The following is a 20,121-nucleotide window of genomic DNA, read 5'->3' on the forward strand; positions in this document are numbered from 1 at the left end:
GACGGTAGAGCGACGGTCTCCCTTCATTCAGGTCAGTGTTCAATCCCCGACCGTCCAAGTGGTTAGGGACCATTCCTTCCCTCCCCCGTCCCATCCCAAATCCTTATCCTGACCCCTTTCCTGTACTATACAGTCGTAATGTGATTATTGCGATCCCATGTGATCCCACATGGGATCAGTATCCCATGTGGTCTAGTACCTAGGAAACCTGGCTTTCACCCAGGAGCCCCGGGTTCGATTCCCGGCATGGGAAATGATTTAAAACTAATCGGACTTCGTTTGTGCTCGGTGTGGGATGGACTGCCACTCTCGGATTGGTCTCATCAGTCACACCAGACGCTGCACCAGGATTGACAACCAGGGCGCAACTCCATAGTCTCCCGAGACTGAAGGAGGCCTACTACAGTCGTAATGGCTTGGCGCTTCCCCCTGAAAGATCGTTCTCCCTCGCGAAAGACCGATGGACATAAAAGAAGTAAGCTGAGATAACTCTGAAGGCACTGAATAAGGGAGGACCTGCAGGACAGAAGACAGTCACAATCAGAAGCGAGGTTTCGAACAGGAGACATGTAACAAGTAGGGTCCCACAAGGCTCGGTCTTGGGACCACTCCTGTTCCTAATATATGTATAAATGTCAATAATCTACCAGAGGGAGTGGGCTCGTACATGGCAATGTCTCCGGACAGTGCAAAGCTAATGAGGAATGTGAACAGAAAGGACATCAGGAAGTAACATGGCGACCTTAAACTCCAGGAATAGGCATACAAATGGTTGCTAGAGTTGAATCTCAATAAGTGTAAGGTAATGAGGATGGGGGAACAGAGAAAGAAGAGCGGAAGGTGACTACACCATAAATGGAAAGGACCTACAGGAATCCTAGAGAGAGATTTGAGAGTAGATATAATTCCATCACTAACACAAGAGGCACACACAGCCAGGTTGACATCAGCAGCATATGGGACGCTGGTAAACATTAGAACCTCGTTTAAACCCCTAAATCAGGACTGTTTCAAGGCAATCTACACATCTTTTGCTAGCCGAACACCGGAATATACAGCACTGGCCTGGAAACCGTAGCTTATGAAGCATAAAACTAACTGAAAATGTTCCGAGACTTGAAACAAATTTAGTGCCAGAAAGAGGAGAAACAGATGGGATATGATCACTCCATATAAGATACTGAGGGGAATAGACAAAGTGGACAAGAACATCCTCTTTAAATTTAAAGTAGGGCGAGAGTGGACGCCGTAAACGCAAATGAGTCAAAGAAATACAAGTAAATACTCGTGCCTTGACCAGTGGTCTACACGTGGGCTACACTGAGGGAAGGTGTGGAAGCCACCTCCATCCACAACTTCAAGACTATAACAAATCCACAAGGACCGTGACGAGGATTCGAACCTGCGTCCGGGAGCATCCCAGACACTGCCTTAATCGACTGAGCTACGACAGGGTACTAGATTCGACTAGATTCGAACCTAGATCAAGACTAGATTCGACAAAAAAAATATAATTCTAAGGTCCTAATTCTAACCTTCTAATTCTATATAGTTACAACATGGATATAAGGAATTATATCCATGTTGTAAGTGTGGGCAAGAGTTACAAGATGGGCAGTAGGCAGGGACATAGAGACTACACCTCACTCCCACATAGTTACAGAGAGGTAAGTACTGATAGAGAAGCAGGCTGTAACAACCCATTACACTCCAAGGAGCCATCAGGCGGTAACGACTGGTGGCCGCGTGCCGGAGAGTGCCTGCGTCACCACTGGGGCCCACCGTGGCACCTTTCATTAGCCTCCCTTGTACTGCCACAATATTCTGCCCGCATTGTTCCCGCGTCACTCTCTTCCAAAAGACTGCTGGCGCTCGCGGAGACAATGACAAGTGATGGGGGTGGTGGTTGGGGGGTGGGGGTGGGGGTGTCTTGGTGGTTGGGGTGGTGGAGGTGGGGGTGGTGGTAGTGGTGGTGGGGGTGGTGGAGTCCTGGTGGTGGTGGAGTCCTTGTGGGGGTCGTGGTGCTCGTGGTGGGGGTGGTGGTGGTGGTAGTGGTGGTGGTGGTGGGGTCGTGGTGCTGGTGGTGGGGGTGGGGGTGGTGGTAGTGGTGGTAGTGGTGTCCTGGTGGTGGGGCTGGTGATGGGGGTTGTGGTGGGGTCCTGGTGGTGGGGTCCTCGTGGTGGGGTCGGGGTGGTAGTGGTGGTGGTGGGGTTCTGGTGGTGTTGGTGGTACTGGTGGTAGTGCCGGTGGTGGAGATAGTGGTGGTTGTAGTAACAATTTTAATACAAATATTCTCATTTAAATGAGGATTTATATAATATAACAAGTATTTTGCATAGATTTTAATTTGTGTACATATGATGTTTTACCTTCAAGAAGCGAGAGACGGATACAATGCAAACATTGCAAATAATTTATCATTTGCAATCAAATTATTTGCCATTCCTTGCGTCTTAAGTTTAGATCTATCTCTAAATGGTACAAATTACCAACAGTGGAAGATGTAACCCTTGAAGCCTGGTCGACGACCGGGCCGCGGCGACGCTAAGCCCCGGAAACACTTCAAGGAAACAACTCCTAGAGTCACATGAGGTGTTTGCAGCTGTGGCTACACCTGCCTCTCATCTTAGTGTGTTACTCGCTCCCGTACGAGTGTCTTGAGTGATTCACTTGTCTGTGGTAAACCCGGGGAGCCGGTCGGCCGAGCGGACAGCACACTGGACTTGTGATCCTGTGGTCCCGGGTTCGATCCCGGGCGCCGGCGAGAAACAATGGGCAGAGTTCCTTTCACCCTATGCCCCTGTTACCTAGCAGTAAAATAGGTAACTGGGTGTTAGTCAGCTGTCACGGGCTGCTTCCTGGGGGTGGAGGCCTGGTCGAGGACCGGGCCGCGGGGACACTAAAGCCCCGAAATCATCTCAAGATAACCTCAAGATAGACGGTGGGTCTGCTGTTTCTTGTTGCTGGTCGCACTCGTGTCGTTGCAAATGTGTTGATTGTGGTTGTGTTGTAACTCTATCACCTTGTGTTTACTGTTGGCTTCAGTTGTTCTTGTTCTCACTTGACCTCTGACCTTCTCTCAGCGGTAACATATGCGTGCTTGTCACAGCCAGCCTCACCTGCTTATTAATTAGTGTGTAGCACACCTGGGTACACACACACACACACACACACACACACACACACACACACACACACACACACACACACACACACACACACACACACACACACATTAGATGTAACAGAGCTAGGAATGATTACATTAACATAAGACGAGTGTCGGAAAGAAATTATGAGAATGATATTGCAGTCAAAGCGAAAAAGCAACCTAAATTACTACATAGCCATATAAGAAGGAAGATGCCGGTAAATGACCAAGTGACAAGACTGAGGAAAACAGAAGGGGCATATACAGAAAGCGACAAGGAAATCTGCGAGGTACTGAATGCAAAATTCCATGGAGTGTTCACAACCGAGCCTGAGCAGCTCCCATTGTTAGAAGAGATTACCCAAGATGAAAGACTATCAGATATAGAGGTGACAGCAGAGGAGGTAATGAAACAGTTGACAACACTGGATGCCAGTAAAGCAGTTGGACCAGACAAAGTATCACCGTGGATACTTAAAGAGGCAGCGCAGGCTCTCAGCGTGCCTCTGGCAATGATCTGTAATGAGTCACTTATGTCGGGAGAATTGCCCAGTTGCTGGAAGGAGGCAAATGTCGTACCGATTTTCAAAAAAGGTGATAGGGAGGAGGCACTTAACTACAGACCCGTATCACTGACAAGCATCCCCTGCAAAATACTTGAAAGAATAATTAGGCTAAGACTTGTTGAGCACCTGGAGAGCATTGGGTTTGTAAACAAGCACCAACATGGGTTCTGGACAGGGAAATCATGCCTAACAAACCTTTTAGAATTCTATGATAAAGTAACAAGGATAAGGCAGGACAGAGAAGGCTGGGCAGACTGCATATTTCTTGACTGCCAAAAGGCCTTTGATACAGTACCGCACATGAGACTGCTATACAAACTTGAGAGGCAGGCAGGAGTAAGCGGAAAGGCCCTAGTATGGGTGAAGAACTACCTAACAGGAAGGAGCCAGAGGGTAATGGTAAGGGGCGAGAAGTCGGACTGGCGAACAGTAACAAGTGGAGTACCTCAAGGATCGGTGCTGGGACCAATCCTCTTTCTAATTTACGTAAATGATATGTTTACAGGAGTGGAATCATACATGTCGATGTTTGCGGATGACGCAAAATTAATGAGAAGAGTTGTGACAGACGAGGATTGTAGGATCCTCCAAGAGGACTTAAACAGGCTGCAGAGATGGTCAGGGAAATGGCTACTGGAGTTTAACACCAGTAAATGTAAAGTTATGGAAATGGGATCAGGTGACAGGAGACCAAAGGGACAGTACACAATGAAGGGGAACAGCCTACCTGTAACGATTCGAGAAAGAGACCTGGGAGTGGATGTGACACCTAATCTAACTCCTGAGGCACATATAAATAGGATAACGACAGCAGCGAACTCTACACTGGCGAAAATTAGAACTTCATTCAGAAACCTAAATGAGGAGGCTTTTAGGGCGCTTTACACTGCCTACGTGAGACCCGTCTTAGAGTATGCCGCGCCATCATGGAGCCCCCACCTGAAGAAACACATAAAGAAACTGGAGAAGGTTCAGAGGTTTGCGACGAGGCTTGTCCCAGAGTTACGAGGGATGGGATATGAAGAGCGGCTGAAGGAACTGAACCTTACGACACTAGAGAAAAGAAGGGAGAGAGGAGATATGATAGGGACATATAAAATACTCAGGGGAATTGACAAAGTGGAAATAGATGAAATGTTCACACGTAATAATAACAGAACGAGGGGACATGGGTGGAAACTGGAAACTCAGATGAGTCACAGAGATGTTAGGAAGTTTTCTTTTAGCGTGAGAGTAGTGGAAAAATGGAATGCACTTGGGGAACAGGTTGTGGAAGCAAATACTATTCATACTTTTAAAACTAGGTATGATAGGGAAATGGGACAGGAGTCATTGCTGTAAACAACCGATAGCTGGAAAGGCGGGATCCAAGAGTCAATGCTCGATCCTGCAAGCACAAATAGGTGAGTACATATAGGTGAGTACACACACACACACACACACACACACACACACTAAACCAAACTGTGTAATTGATATCGTTGTTGCTTTAAACTCAGCTACTGGAACAAAATTTCCATGTAGCACGGGCTATGGTGAACCCGTATGTGGAGGCTCTCTGGAGCCATTATCAGTATCAACAACTGATACTGAAAATGTGGGGATGGTGTCCGTGGACGCACCAATCCACCCCAAGACCATAGGGCTGGTCAGACCGGTGATATGTTGGGGTACACACGTCTGGTGACTGGACGTTGGGTAATTGATTGATTGATGAAGATTAAGCCAACGTAGAGGTGGCACGGGCACGAATAGCCCCGTAAGGGGTAATTAGTAGTCTCATTTAGTCTAAATACCTCTAGCGTCTCTCTGAATCTGACCCTCCCTGGGTTATTTTGGGTGTGGGGGGGAGGGAGTGAGAGGGGAGGAATGGATGGGAGAGAGGAGAGAGCAGAGGAGAGGGATGGGAAAGGGATGAGGGGTTAGAGGGAAGGGGGAGAATGGCGGATACCAACTAGAATAAACATGAATTTATGTTTGCAAATGTAAAATTAATGAAAGGGCAGAAAAAGTGGAACAAGCTGCAGTAACAGTCCAGCACGTCCTGGCTCTTGTGAACCAGGAGGTTGATGAGTGATTAAGTCACCCAAGAGGTGGCACGGGCATGAATAGCCCCGTAACCCCCTAGGATGTCAAGTGATGGGTGACAGGTGTGGCAGAACCCAAAAAGACACTATAGGAACTTTGCATCAGACTTTGTAGGTTGGGATGTGGGGACCCAATATCTTAAGCTCAACTCACAAGAACAGCTAAGAAAACACACGTGCACGCGCATACACACACACACACACACACACACACACACACACACACACACACACACACACACACACACACACACACACACACACACACACACACACACACACACACAAAATCGAAAACGACATGGTTACAGATGAGCTATGCAAATTGCTCTCCCGGACACACTGCACCACTTACTGGATTGGGCAAGCTGTTAGGTGGCTGGAAAAAAAGGAGGATATAATATAAATATTTAATAAAATGGATAGACCTTTGGTTAGGGGGAGTGTATGTTACTATCCATACCGCAGAGGGTACTATCCTCAACAATGTCAGGGAAAGATAACAGACATAGAAAGTACAACAGTGTCCCAAGTTGAGGTGAACAGCAAAAGAACAACGGATGGAACTATTCTCTTGAAAACTGATGACGTAGAGAAAGAATTCTTGTCAGTACCTTCTAGAGTACAAATTTTGGCGATAAATTTTTAGTTCTGGCATTAAATAAATCGAGTAAATATAGAAATCGTTTAGAAGCCTATTTTTTTTTATAGAAATCGTTTAGAAGCCTATTTTTTTTAAATACAGTATATAATTCCAATGTTTACATTTTACAATGACGGAAAACTCCAGAATTCTGACGGCAAAAAAATTACACAAATTTCCCTTTTTGGTGGAATACTCCAATTTTTGGGAGTAAACTCTACTCATGGCGGGAAACTCTAGAATTCTGGGGATAAATTTTGACCCCTGGGGAACCACTCATGAATTCTGCAGCTACAAGTCGGGGGATGGAATTTACATACATTTGAAGTTTGTGTCATGGTGTGGATTATGGTCGGGTCTCTTTGTTCCAGGTCTGTCATGGTGTGGATTATGGTCGGGTCTCTTTGTTCCAGGTCTGTCATGGTGTGGATTATGGACGGGTCTCTTTGTTCCAGGTCTGTCATGGTGTGGATTATGGTCGGGTCTCTTTGTTCCAGGTCTGTCATGGTGTGGATTATGGTCGGGTCTCTTTGGTCCAGGTCTGTTATGGTGTGGATTATGGTCGGGTCTCTTTGTTCAAGGTCTGTCATGGTGTGGATTATGGACGGGTCTCTTTGTTCCAGGTCTGTCATGGTGTGGATTATGGACGGGTCTCTTTGTTCCAGGTCTGTTATGGTGTGGATTATGGACGGGTCTCTTTGTTCCAGGTCTGTCATGGTGTGGATTATGGACGGGTCTCTTTGTTCTAGGTCTGTCATGGTGTGGATTATGGACGGGTCTCTTTGTTCCAGGTCTGTCATGGTGTGGATTATGGACGGGTCTCTTTGTTCTAGGTCTGTCATGGTGTGGATTATGGACGGGTCTCTTTGTTCCAGGTCTGTTATGGTGTGGATTATGGACGGGTCTCTTTGTTCTAGGTCTGTCATGGTGTGGATTATGGACGGGTCTTTTTGTTCCAGGTCTGTTATGGTGTGGATTATGGACGGGTCTCTTTGTTCTAGGTCTGTCATGGTGTGGATTATGGACGGGTCTCTTTGTTCTAGGTCTGTCATGGTGTGGATTATGGACGGGTCTCTTTGTTCCAGGTCTGTCATGGTGTGGATTATGGACGGGTCTCTTTGTTCCAGGTCTGTCATGGTGTGGATTATGGACGGGTCTCTTTGTTCCAGGTCTGTTATGGTGTGGATTATGGACGGGTCTCTTTGTTCCAGGTCTGTCATGGTGTGGATTATGGACGGGTCTCTTTGTTCCAGGTCTGTCATGGTGTGGATTATGGACGGGTCTCTTTGTTCCAGGTCTGTTATGGTGTAGATTACAGATCATGATAGTCCCTGCCCCTACCTCCTCTACCCCTGCCCCCACCATCTCTAGCCCCACCTCCGCTACCTCTGGCCCCGCCCCGCTACCTCTGGCCCCGCCTCCGCTACCTCTGGCCCCGCCCCCGCCACCTCTGGCCCCGCCCCGCTACCTCTGGCTCCGCCTCCGCTACCTCTGGCCCCGCCCCCGCCCCACCACCTCTAGCCCCGCCTCCGCTACCTCTGGCCCCGCCCCCGCCCCACCACCTCTAGCCCCGCCTCCGCTACGTCTGACCCCACCCCCACCACCTCTGGCCCCGCCCCACTCCTCTGGTCCCACCATCTCTCAGCTGCCACAGACACTCATCATAAATCTCCTTGATGAGTCCAGCGTCTCGTATATATCATAGAGTTTTCTTTTCCTTCGTTCGTATTGACTTCTGCACCAGGACCCAACCCTCCTCCCGCCTGCCTCCACACGTGCCTGGGAGTTGTGCTAGTGTTTCTTGCCAGGTCTCTGTACTCGCCTAAATGTGCTTACATGGCCGGGCATCAGCTCCTAGTCCCGCCTTCTTATCAGTTTGTAGGTAAATGTAATTTGCTCGTCTAACTCATTCCTCTTACAACTCTTACACTCATATCAGCAAGAACATTTTGTGTGTGTGTGTGTGTGTGTGTGTGTGTGTGTGTGTGTGTGTGTGTGTGTGTGTGTGTGTGTGTGTGTGTGTGTGTGTTTGCTTTGTCCCTCCCTATATATTTCTATCATATTTACTTTTGAAATTATGAATGCAGTTTCTACCATCTCCTACTATTTTTACGCTAAAAAAAACTTTCAGACATCACTGTAGCTCATGTTTCTCGAGCTTCCATCTATGTCCTCTTGTTCAAAATGAATACCAGTAGAACCTCTCTTCTTGTTTTCCCCACTCTTTTAATCCCGTAAAGTATTTTATGTGTGTGTATTATGTCGCTTCTTTTTTTAGCGATGTTTGGTCCAGCTCTTTCAGTCTCCCTTCATAACCCGTCTCTCATAATTCTGATACGAGCTTCATGTAAACCTCTGTACCTTTTCATGTTTCGTATGTGTTTTTGAGGTTTCAGGTTTTGTGTAGCATTTGGTAGATCATTGATGTATATGAAAAAGAGGACCAAGTATACTACCTTGTGAAATGCCAATGTTAATTGACAGATAGGAAAAAGTAGTAACATTCACAGAAGCATACTGGTGCTCATCTCCGAGGTAAGATCGAAAGTACTGAAGGGAATGACTTCATTCCATAGTGATGCAGTTTAAGAAGGTTATTGTGGTTAACGGTCTCAAAAAACCTTATGCAGGTCAACAAATAAACTTATGGTGTCCCCAGTTTTGTCAAGAGCTACGTGTATCAAGTCAAGCATATTAAAGTATCGTTGGTGCTTGTATGGGAAGAAACAAGGCCATAATGGGAAGAACCAAGTATATTATGTTTAGCTAGGTAGGAGTAAAGCTGCGTGTACATTAGCTTTTCAAGTATTTTGGACAAGGAGGGGCAAGATTAATATTGGTCTAAAGTGGTTGATTTTGGAGTTTAAGAAGAGGATAATCAGTTAAAATGTTGTAATTTGGCATGAATGAAAATGGCTTTATTTTTTATAGTTGTTTATTTAATTATACATACGATATATTAGTTGAAATCTAGTTAATAAGCATGTTAAGAGTATAAATATTCTTAAAACTTTACATGTTCTTTAGTTTAATCATAGTTTTGTATGTTGAATAAAGATTAGCAGTCACAAAGTTGAAATTTGGATAATTTGGTGATTTTTTGTGCCTGCCGGGTCTTCAGAGAGGTTGCCTATACTTGATGGGTCACCATGGGTCTGGGAAGGTTACATATGTCTGGTAGGTCATGGGTCTGGGAAGGTTACATATGTCTGGTAGGTCATGGGTCTGGGGAGGTTATCTATGTCTGGTAGGTCATGGGTCTGGGGAGGTTATCTATGTCTGGTAGGTCATGGGTCTGGGGAGGTTATCTATGTCTGGTAGGTCATGGGTCTGGGGAGGTTATCTGTCTGGTAGGTCATGGGTCTGGGGAGGTTATCTATGTCTGGTAGGTCATGGGTCTGGGGAGGTTATCTATGTCTGGTAGGTCATGGGTCTGGGGAGGTTATCTATGTCTGGTAGGTCATGGGTCTGGGGAGGTTACCTATGTCTGGTAGGTCACCATGGGTCTGGGGAGGTTACCTATGTCTGGTGGGTCTGGGGAGGTTACCTATGTCTGGTGGGTCTGGGGAGGTTACCTATGTCTGGTGGGTCTGGGGAGGTTACCTATGTCTGGTGGGTCTGGGGAGGTTACCTATGTCTGGTGGGTCTGGGGAGGTTACCTATGTCTGGTGGGTCTGGGGAGGTTACCTATGTCTGGTGGGTCTGGGGAGGTTACCTACGTCTGGTGGGTCTGGGGAGGTTACCTATGTCTGGTGGGTCTGGGGAGGTTACCTATGTCTGGTGGGTCTGGGGAGGTTACCTATGTCTGGTGGGTCTGGGGAGGTTACCTATGTCTGGTGGGTCTGGGGAGGTTACCTACGTCTGGTGGGTCTGGGGAGGTTACCTACGTCTGGTGGGTCTGGGGAGGTTACCTATGTCTGGTGGGTCTGGGGAGGTTACCTATGTCTGGTGGGTCTGGGGAGGTTACCTATGTCTGGTGGGTCTGGGGAGGTTACCTATGTCTGGTGGGTCTGGGGAGGTTACCTATGTCTGGTGGGTCTGGGGAGGTTACCTATGTCTGGTGGGTCTGGGGAGGTTACCTATGTCTGGTGGGTCTGGGGAGGTTACCTACGTCTGGTGGGTCTGGGGAGGTTACCTACGTCTGGTAGGTCATCATGGATCACTCGATGGCTCGTGAAAAGCAAAGTGGCTTTTCCCACCTCTTGTCTCCCTTCGTAAAACCTCTTGGATTTAATCAAAGCTTCATGGCCTACTGCCCACAAGATTGGTATGGGGTTCATAATAAATGAACTAAACTAAATGGCTGCTCAAAGTACATTTTCCTGCCATACTTATATTTCAATCTGATTTTCTTTAAATATTTACAAACACCTAAAAAATAAGTTACATTTCCTTAAAATCCAACAATAGCCTCTTTAAATACAGTAATAATATTGATATTAGCTTACGTTATTATAAACAATCACAAACTTTTCAATCAGCAATTGCATTTCAATCTGATTTAGTTAAAATTTTCAAAATTTGATATTTCAATCTCATTTTTATAAAAAATAATAGTAAATCTCTTTAGTATTCCTTTTCATCAGTATAGAGCTATTATCAATGCCTATTATTGTTACAAATCTCTGGATACATCTCATGGTGACTTGTCTAAGGATATCTTCATATACAACCCAAGTCGCTATCAGGCGGGAAAAGCCATTAGCATAATATTTCAAAATAATTGTCAATTATATAACCTCAAGATGAGAGATATACAATATTTGAAACAACACAGAGATGGTATACTTCAGATATCATTCAAAAAATGAATTGTGAAACCTTAAAGTATTACAATTTCAAACAGATCATTTTAGAGACTTAGAAATTCAATTTAGATTATACAGTATTTTGCAAGGGTGAATGAGCAGAATATTAATCAATTTCTTGTTGTCAATATCTAGAAATGGAGACCACTTTGTTTACAAAATTAGTTCCTAAAACACTCGCCAGGAAACTCCACACCCAAAAATGAATAGAAACAGGAAATTATACTGTACCAATATCTTGTTAGTGTTTCAAATATGAAATTAAATTATTAAATCATTCTTAAGCTATGAGGCAAGAGCTAACAGTAGTAAAAATAAATAAATAAATAAATATAGGTAACCAGGCTATTATCATAAAGAACATTTGCCAAACCCCAGGGAGATGCATAACTAAACTGTTAAGTAGTGAAGCATAAACATAGGAACTATTTTAAAATAATATAAAATCTCACTTGTGACTTAAACCTTCCAGAGGCAGCATCGTAACCAAACTCGTAAAAAATAAATGTATACTATAGCCCAAAACCTGCACATGAAATTAAAGCTAAGGGTCCAGGGTGGACCAAAAGATCAAGTTATAAATGAGCATAAGTGGAAGAGGTAGTCAATATAAGACAAGGGAGGGAAGATGAGGTTACAGATGTTGATGTGTATATGTAGGAGTAAAGTATGGAAACTGAGCCAATAGGCCTACTGCAGTATCTTAGTCTCATGTTCTAATGTTAGTCTAGTTTGTGTGCTTTACTTCTCCACTTACTCCTCACCTTCCCTCTTACCTTTTATTGACTGCCTCTCCCGCTCTTGCTCAGTTACAACTTGTTAAGGGTCCAGAATGGATCGAAATGTCATCACTTTCATTTCGTGTGTGGAATGGGTTATTGTTTCAGCCATGTTACTGTGCCATTCTCTGTATACTGTACTGTATTTACATACATATTGAATTGTTACATAAATATTTTATACTGTATTGGATAATGTGATATTCTTTAATATGTTGATAACCTACTGTAGTTAGGATACAATACACTAATATATCTTAAAGTTGTTGCATTATCTTGACTGTTCTTCTGGCACTGAGTTAAGATCAGTGACTGAGTTGTAGTGCTCTCCAAGACCATAAGAGTGACGATAATATGCCAGCAGGATGGTCTTTTTGTCAGTGCACTCTTCACCAAATATAACTGGCGTACCTTCTGCCTGAAAGAGAAAATACTCAAGAAAGTTAAGAGTAATTCTTAATGCTCAAAGACGATAAATGAAAACAATTGCTGTAAGGATTAATTCATGTACATACAGTAGTGCCAATGTAGACATTCTTCAAGTACAGTACTGAAAATAGTTCCCAGGTTTACAGTTTAAGTTTTCCTCGACACAAAGGGTATAAACAAACATAACTACATTCGCCTTCCTCAACACTAACCTGCAATACTTCAATCTTTCTCTGCATCACTTGAGACAGGGCACGAAGCTGAAAAAAAAACACTTATACAGTTCACATAGGTGTAGGTATTTAAAGTTAAAACAGTGGTAATTTCATGGAAGGACTGAAGATAGCAGCTACCTCCAGTTAACATTTTAGACCTCTAGATTATGCTAGCAATGTGATATATTAGGAGAGCCCAGTGCACAGAATTTTGTATTCAAAATGCATTTATGCAAAACTTTTTAGTGAGCTCACATCTAATCCCTATGAACATTTTATAGCAAGAAATGCTATTAAGTAACAGTGGATACTGGACTATGTCTTGGCAGTCAGCCTCATTAGAGGGCAGTCGTTATGCATCCTGAGAGGATGACCTGGAGCAGTAGGGATGGGAAATAAGGCAATGACACATTTTGAACTTGGTACATTGCAAGTTTTTCTGCCGTCATCAGATCCTTTAAGAGGGTTCCCAACAGTAAGAAAACAGACCAAGATGAGCAGATATTTTACTAATCAGTAGTGATACTGGCACTGATGCTGGCACTGATGATGATGATACTATAATTGCACTTTTGTTGATACTGATGCTACTGATAATGGTGATACTGTTCAAGATGCTGACAATGATCATCAGCTAAGATGCACAAAGATTAGGAAATATACATTTGAGTGGCTACCATATATGGTCATCCAAACATAAAATGCATCTATGACCCATAAATACAAAAGGGGCATGAATATCATCAATACATCACCTACCTGGGTCTCATCAATTGCTTAATGAAATGTATTCTATAATAATAAATTCTTTACTTTAAATTTTCATTAAAACATAAAATGCTGTTTGGTATGATTAGGCATCAGAAGAAAGTAATTTATAGGTATTGCCAATTAACACTTCTATCAAAGGTTACTATTAAAGTTATCACTTGCAACAGTTCCATCAAATATCAACACTTAGGTTAATTAAGCTCCAACTACAGCAATGCACTACTATCACCTAAACTTATCACTATACATGTGTGTCAACGCAATGTGAGAATAACAAATTATAGTGTGTAGGTACATCAACACACTTCTAGGACTTATCAAGGAAAACTGAAAATCCTAAACACTAAATCTTTCCTCTATCCAAAATTAACACACGCATACCTCAGGCTGGCCACCCCATGATGGTGTATGTTCAACTTGAGAGCAGTACTCTGCAAACTGTTGAGGCGTCAAGCTTTCTCCAGTCTTAGGGTCAGTTATGAAAGGTGCAAAGGCCTCATAATTTGTACGGATAAAGTGACCAGCTTGTGACCGCAGCCATGGAACTGTTGCGTTGCCTCCCATCTGATGAGCAATAGCAGCGTACATACTGTACAGGAGGAAAACATTCATCAATTTAGCTAAAGAATTCATGTAGGTTAACATTATAACTTTTTTAACAAAGTGAGGGCGAATTTGCTAAAATGAATGCTGGAGGATGGCTTTATGATGGATAAGAGGCTATCTATTCAACAGGAAGTCATCTGTACTGTTCCAAGGGCATAAGAGTATAATGAGAGATTATACTCTTTAATTAATGAATTGGTTGCAATAATCCTTGCACTCGAGCGTGTACATGAATCCAAAGTTAACATGCTAATTGTAAGTGACTCCTTGTCATCCTTGACTGCACTCAGCTCTCCAAGGCTTAACTGTAACATGCTTGTGTCTGAAGCTAGACACAGTTGTAATGAAATAATCAATAATGGAGTCAGTTTGTCTCCTGTGGATTCCTTTCCATATTGGTCTCTGAAGCATGACAGAACTGATGAGTTAGCCAAAACTTTTGCTTGTAAAGAGGTAATTGATTACCATCTTGGACTGCCTTTGAGTAGCCTGAGGGCAGTAATATTACAGGAACATCAACAAAATCTTGTAGACTTGAGGCAAAGGGAAATTCATACCAGTTACTCCATCATCTGTCTATTATGCAGGTAGAACTGCATGTCTATGGGTCATCCAATAAGGATAGCAGACCTTTAGCTGTTACCACTGCTAAACTTAGGCTCAGCTACTAGTACCTCTGGGAGTTTGCAACATCTGCTGATGTAGATTAGACTAAATGTAAACTCTGTCAGCAGAACTATTCACATACTTTGCATCATAATGGAATGTGAAAAAATCGTGAAATTCTGAGATAACACCATCAATGAAATCCAAGAAATGTGTAAGTACTTCAATCATAATGTACTGCCAGGAATCTTAGTGAAGTATCCAAAATTTGATTACTGTAGGTGCAGCCTGACTATACATGACTATAAAGCTGCTGCTCAGTTGTGGTGTGGAGCAAGACTAATAACTGTGTGACTCACCACAGATGTAAAGTGCCTTGTATAGTGACAGTTTTAAGCCTCTTGTTGAATCATTTGTGATATAAAAAAAAATGATTGATATGTATAAGTTATTGTGTACATGTGTATGTAACATTAAGAATGGTGTAACTAGCTTCAAAGGATTGTCACTTGCTTAGTTAAACGAACTTTGATTTTATTTTATTTGAATTTGATTTGATTTGAACTATGGGGTTTAGTTCCTGAACCCATTATCTGCCTCTGTAATAAAAAAAATAATAAATAAAATTAAATGCATAATAAAAAAAAACTGAAATTAGCAAAGAACTAAAAAAAAAAATCCGATTTATACAACATCTGATAAACTCCTACAAATGTTAAGGTTAGGTAATGGTTTCATACAATATTACAGATATCCAGGAACTAGAGAGGAAACAAAACTAACAGAGTCACATACAGTACACTTGAGAATAGCAAAACTGTATGATTTGTAATGCTTGAAACAGTTTTATTGATATATGATAGTATTTATACTTAACAACACTTGATAATGCTATAAATATGTACTGACATTCAAATTTGGGGGGGCCAAGCTATGGTGCAATAACAACCCTTGACTCTGGTGTAATGTTTAACTCTAAGATCTGTAACTCTACACACACAGAGATCACACTAACGTGATGCATCAAATGAACAAATCCACAGATGTAGGTTCGAATCCTCGTCACTGCCCTTGTGGATTTGTTCATCTGTAACTCTAGGTTCTGTACAGAAAACTTATATTAAGGATAAAAACATGAAACTTATGAAAACAATATCAAGGATAAAATAGAAAGTAAAAGCTAAGAAGTAAAAGCACCATTGAAATTTAGGAGCAGGGTCATCCTTGTAAGTGAACAAGGAGGCAACTGTATCCCACTTCCAGGATGGAATATTTTATATAATCTGCAAACCATTTCTTGACCCTAAATGTTATAGTCTGTAAATACAGGCAATATATAAATTTTCCTCACCAATTGCCATCAGGTTTAATCTCGTGCATTTTCAGTTTCCTCTCACGCAGCAAGTGCTTCAGCTTCTCTGCCTCGATGTTCCGTGCACTGTACTTGTTATTGGCTTCCTCCTCTCGAATCCGTGCCTCTCGCTCCCGGATAGCCTCGGCCTTTTTTTGACGACGCTTCTCTGCCTTGCTTATTCGTTTTCCTGGACAAATCAAAATGTATTTTACATGGTACTACTTCATCGCTATCCCTATGGCCTGGCCTCTGACCATGTCATAAGGAAAGCCATCTTGCACTTTTACTTCAATCTTCCACCATCCTGGAAGTACTTTCCTGAATCAGAATAGATGAATAATTATACTAGTGAATCCACAGCTATAAAAAATAATAAAAAATAATTGTTGTATTGGCTAGTTTTAATATAAAATTAAAACGAGCAACATCATGGTCTTCAATTTTAACATAGCCCCACACATAACATAAAACAATAGCCCCACCTTGATCCTGCTCTAGCAGGTTAGGTTCCTCCTCTTCGTTTACAGGCTGCGACTCGCCAGACCCATCATCAGAAAGGTTTAACGAGTCCACACCATTACTCACAGTGTCCACCTGTACACAGAAAAGCTGTAATATATCAACTACAGTATTGACTTAACCAGTCATGCTAAAGTAATAGACCTTCATTATTAGTAGCTCCATTCATTGTTTATTTTCAAATTACTGTTATGACCTTATGTTTAAATTGATATAATTTGACAAGAAAATGGGATGAATTAAAAAGTACTGTATAAGTACAATTTTAAATAATCAGTGATAATGTCTTCAGGATTGTTTATGGAATGAATAATAATGTATTCATCCACTGTGCCCAAACATGGAATTGTAATGTTATAGAACCCTATATTTAGAATTACAACTCTATAGTTCTTTCTCTGTATGTAATCTCTTTTTATCAAATACTTATTACTAAGAATATACATAATCTGATAAATAGAATGCAAAAGAAAGCACTATAATCTGTCCACTTTTTTTTATTTTTCACCTCCTGTGGTGGTTTAAACCTGGTTAGTTCCTCTTCATGTCGGTCCTTCAGTTCCTTTTCTAATTTTGCTATATCCTCCAGTGCCTCTTTCTTTTTCTTCTTATCTTTGTTGGTTGACTTCTTTAGCTGCTGAATTTGTGCTGTAACAGATAAAATTATGAAAAGAAAAAGCATACAGTATTACACACACACACAGCCTTAACAAACATGATCAAATATCAAAGTTACTTAAAAAGTAAATAATTAATTATGTTTAGAATAAAATCAAAATAAAATTATAGTGAAGAATATATGATGACTTAAATAACTATATTATATAATGACTTAAATAACTTCTTGGAAGGAAAGTATCAATAAACATGCGAGAATTAGGGAAAACATCTTGGTGTGAAGTGTCTGAGAAAAACTCAACCCATGAACATAAAGCTTCTGAACCTCACCTTGAAGCTCTTTTTTCTCTCTGCGGTGTTTAGAAAGAAGTTCTTCCTCTTGGAACAATAAATCACTTGCATCATCAGTCATCTTAAAGACTTCTGAAATAAAGTTTATACCATACAGTATCCACTCAGTTTAATAACCTATATAGGGCTATACCATACTCCCTAAGTTAGGATGGTTGCTAAATCTGAAGTTGTTAAATGTTGGAAATATCTTGAGTAATTTTTGGGCCCCAAAAATACTTTTAGTGAAAACGATGTAACTAATGAACAGTAGTCTCTCCTTCCCTGCCACCCACTTACACTAAACTCTCCCTGCCACCCACTTACACTCGTCTCTCCCTGCCACCCACTCACACTCGTCTCTCCCTGCCACCCACTCACACTCGTCTCTCCCTGCCACCCATCTGTCTACACTCAGACACTCCTCCCCCCCCCCACCCCAACCACTTGGACTGACCAGTAGAGCTACGTTCTTGCTTCATGCAAGGTGACATTCAATCCCTGACCATCCAAATGGTTGTGCACCATTCCTTCCGCCACCCCTTAAATTAGACCAACACAAATGCTGCATGTTGTCCAAGACAGTTCACTTTCCAAAACAGCATTGATAAAACAGCTTTGAAGTTTGACAAGTTCACCTAACACTTTACTAGCTATAAAACTCTAACCTTAGCATAAGTAAACATCATAACTTAATCTAACCCAACTCGTCAAGGAAAGCTTAACTCCCAAAAGAAGCTTTAGTTACCAAGTTGAAACTGTGGAAACATATCCCTAATACTATCTACAATATTTTTATTTTATTTATAAAATATATGTATATGGCATAATGTTAGAGTTTACATGCATACTGCAGTATTTGCACTACTATTTACAAACACAGTACATAAACAATACAAACACAGTGTTTTGAGCAAGATGACTAAAGGTAATTAAATTTTACCACCACGATGGGCTAGTTTATTAAACATCATCACTCATCCTGGGAGTTATGCTAATGAGTCTATTGACTAGACAAGGCATCAACACTGGTCAAGGACATTTTTAGCTATATTAAAAAACTCATGACACCCAATCCTACAGCCTATAGGGTATATATTCAGGCCAAATTAACTCCATATAATAAAATTAAAATAATATATAAACTGTTTAATTCAGGTAAAAATACATACATACAGGATGAGTTACAATGTTGGATTTCTAGATAAAGAGCTATTTATTTATTTATTTATTTACTTACTTATTTATTTATATACGAGAAGGTACATTGGGGCCTTTTGGGGGGGGGGGGTTAAAAGAGAACATAGAAATGAAGTTGATTTTACATTCTTGTAAAGCCACTAGCACGCATAGCGTTTCGGGCGGATCAGAGGATAAGAACCACTATACTATCCTAGCTAGACCGTCACTACCCTCCCTGCAACAGAAGGCAAGAACCACTAAACTAACCTCCTAGACCCTACTCACCCTGCGAGCAGCCCTGCAAGAGAGAGGAGCAGGTGACAGGGGCGCACTAAACTAGAAGGCACAATAGCAGGTTTCATTCGTTACCTCACAAACTGCCGGGAAAATTATTTGCACTTGTATCATTCATAGTTTTATCCGTTGCTTAGAATTTAACTAAAATATTATAGACACTACATATGCGTATTAGGTCATTAAAAAGACCATTATTTTGTAAGTTTCAGCTTAAAAATATAATTTAGTGTTAATATTTTGTGAAGTTCAGAGTTGTAAGCGACGTCAACACTGGCCAGTCAAATGAGATGCTATTTTTTGTTATGTATTCTTCAAGAGAAAAGCTAACAACACTCAGGAGATTGATGGATAGGTCTGCAAGATAATATCCCAAACAGTTTTCAGTTACCCTACTGAATTTTAAATTAAAGATATAAGTTCATTCATTCACCGGTCGGTGATCGTAGCGACAAGTTCTACTCTCACCGATTTGGCACCTATGCATGTATGAAATTTGTCATTTGTCGATGTATTCTAAGTATTAAATAATATTTTTTTTTAGTTTATTAAACTCCACCATTCAGATCAAATTATTTGTCTTACTTCTTGCACTGAAATGTGTACAAGTCTCTAAACTTGATCTATATTAATTTTAATTCGCTGTCATGCGAATTCGCTGTCATCCTTAATGGCATTCAACTCTCTTTTTGTGACAATTGTATCATACTCGTTACTGAAGCTAGACATAAATACTACACAATTATTAATGATGGTAACAGAGTCAATTTTATGTGGATTCCATCTCGTGTTGCCCTCCGAATGCATAATACAGCTGATGAGCATTAGCCAAAGAATCTGCCATCAAAGAAATAGTTGATTGTATTTAATAATTCATTGTGGCAGGGGACATGCAACCAAAGTGTATTCATATACAATAGGCTTATATCGACGTCCCCTCCCAAGGTCGAATTACTGACCCCGCCTAGAATGCATCCCCACAACAAGCTGACTACCCCTGAACAGTCCTAGTAATTACCCAAAGCTACCCAAGTCTCATAGCATTATATAAGTAATGTAGAAATGTGACATATTTACTCACTATGATGTTGGTGCTGAATGTAGAACTTGAAAAAAATCATTTTTACTCTGAAATAATATAATTTTATAACCAAATTAGACAA

At 41.6% G+C, this 20,121-nt stretch overlaps 2 protein-coding genes and 1 non-coding gene across 5 annotated transcripts; 1 reads left to right on the forward strand and 2 right to left on the reverse strand.

Moving 5' to 3' along the window:
* Positions 1–181: 181 nt before the first annotated feature.
* Positions 182–253, forward strand: TRNAE-UUC (transfer RNA glutamic acid (anticodon UUC)). The gene has a single exon. It is a non-coding gene; the product is annotated as a tRNA-Glu (tRNA).
* A 6,430-nt stretch (positions 254–6,683) lies between these two features.
* On the reverse strand, positions 6,684–7,709 carry LOC138357054 (uncharacterized). The gene has a single exon (XM_069313595.1). It carries the CDS (start codon positions 7,707–7,709, stop codon positions 6,684–6,686), a length of 1,026 nt encoding a protein of 341 aa, XP_069169696.1.
* Positions 7,710–9,364: 1,655 nt separating this feature from the next.
* LOC123771709 (deubiquitinase OTUD6B) lies at positions 9,365–19,190 on the reverse strand. 3 transcript variants are annotated; one of them, XM_045764403.2, is made up of 8 exons: positions 19,034–19,190; positions 17,483–17,575; positions 17,043–17,182; positions 16,498–16,609; positions 16,013–16,202; positions 13,831–14,038; positions 12,676–12,723; positions 9,365–12,452 (listed from the first exon to the last, which is right to left on the reverse strand). In XM_045764403.2, exons 2-8 carry the CDS (start codon positions 17,562–17,564, stop codon positions 12,306–12,308), a joined length of 927 nt encoding a protein of 308 aa, XP_045620359.1. In that variant the 5' UTR covers positions 17,565–17,575; positions 19,034–19,190; the 3' UTR covers positions 9,365–12,305. The 3 variants fall into 3 exon arrangements, with proteins under 3 accessions (XP_045620359.1, XP_045620358.1, XP_045620357.1); XM_045764402.2 differs by having other exon boundaries at positions 17,483–17,572; positions 18,950–19,188; XM_045764401.2 differs by having other exon boundaries at positions 18,950–19,188.
* Between the last annotated feature and the right edge of the window lie 931 nt (positions 19,191–20,121).

The sequence above is a fragment of the Procambarus clarkii genome, chromosome 75 (genome assembly GCF_040958095.1).
Source record: "Procambarus clarkii isolate CNS0578487 chromosome 75, FALCON_Pclarkii_2.0, whole genome shotgun sequence".
In the NCBI taxonomy this organism is placed as follows: Eukaryota; Metazoa; Arthropoda; class Malacostraca; order Decapoda; family Cambaridae; genus Procambarus; species Procambarus clarkii.

Bases quoted from the DNA above. Each gene is read 5' to 3' on its own strand.
- LOC123771709 (XM_045764403.2), bottom strand. From the start codon at position 17,564: ATGACTGATGATGCAAGTGATTTATTGTTCCAAGAGGAAGAACTTCTT. The intron at 17,183-17,482 runs GTGAGGTTCAGA...TATCTGTTACAG, and splicing joins AGAGAAAAAAGAGCTTCAAG to CACAAATTCAGCAGCTAAAG. The intron at 12,453-12,675 runs GTTAGTGTTGAG...TTTCTCTTTCAG, and splicing joins GAAAGATTGAAGTATTGCAG to GCAGAAGGTACGCCAGTTAT.
- LOC138357054 (XM_069313595.1), bottom strand. From the start codon at position 7,709: ATGACAGACCTGGAACAAAGAGACCCGTCCATAATCCACACCATGACA.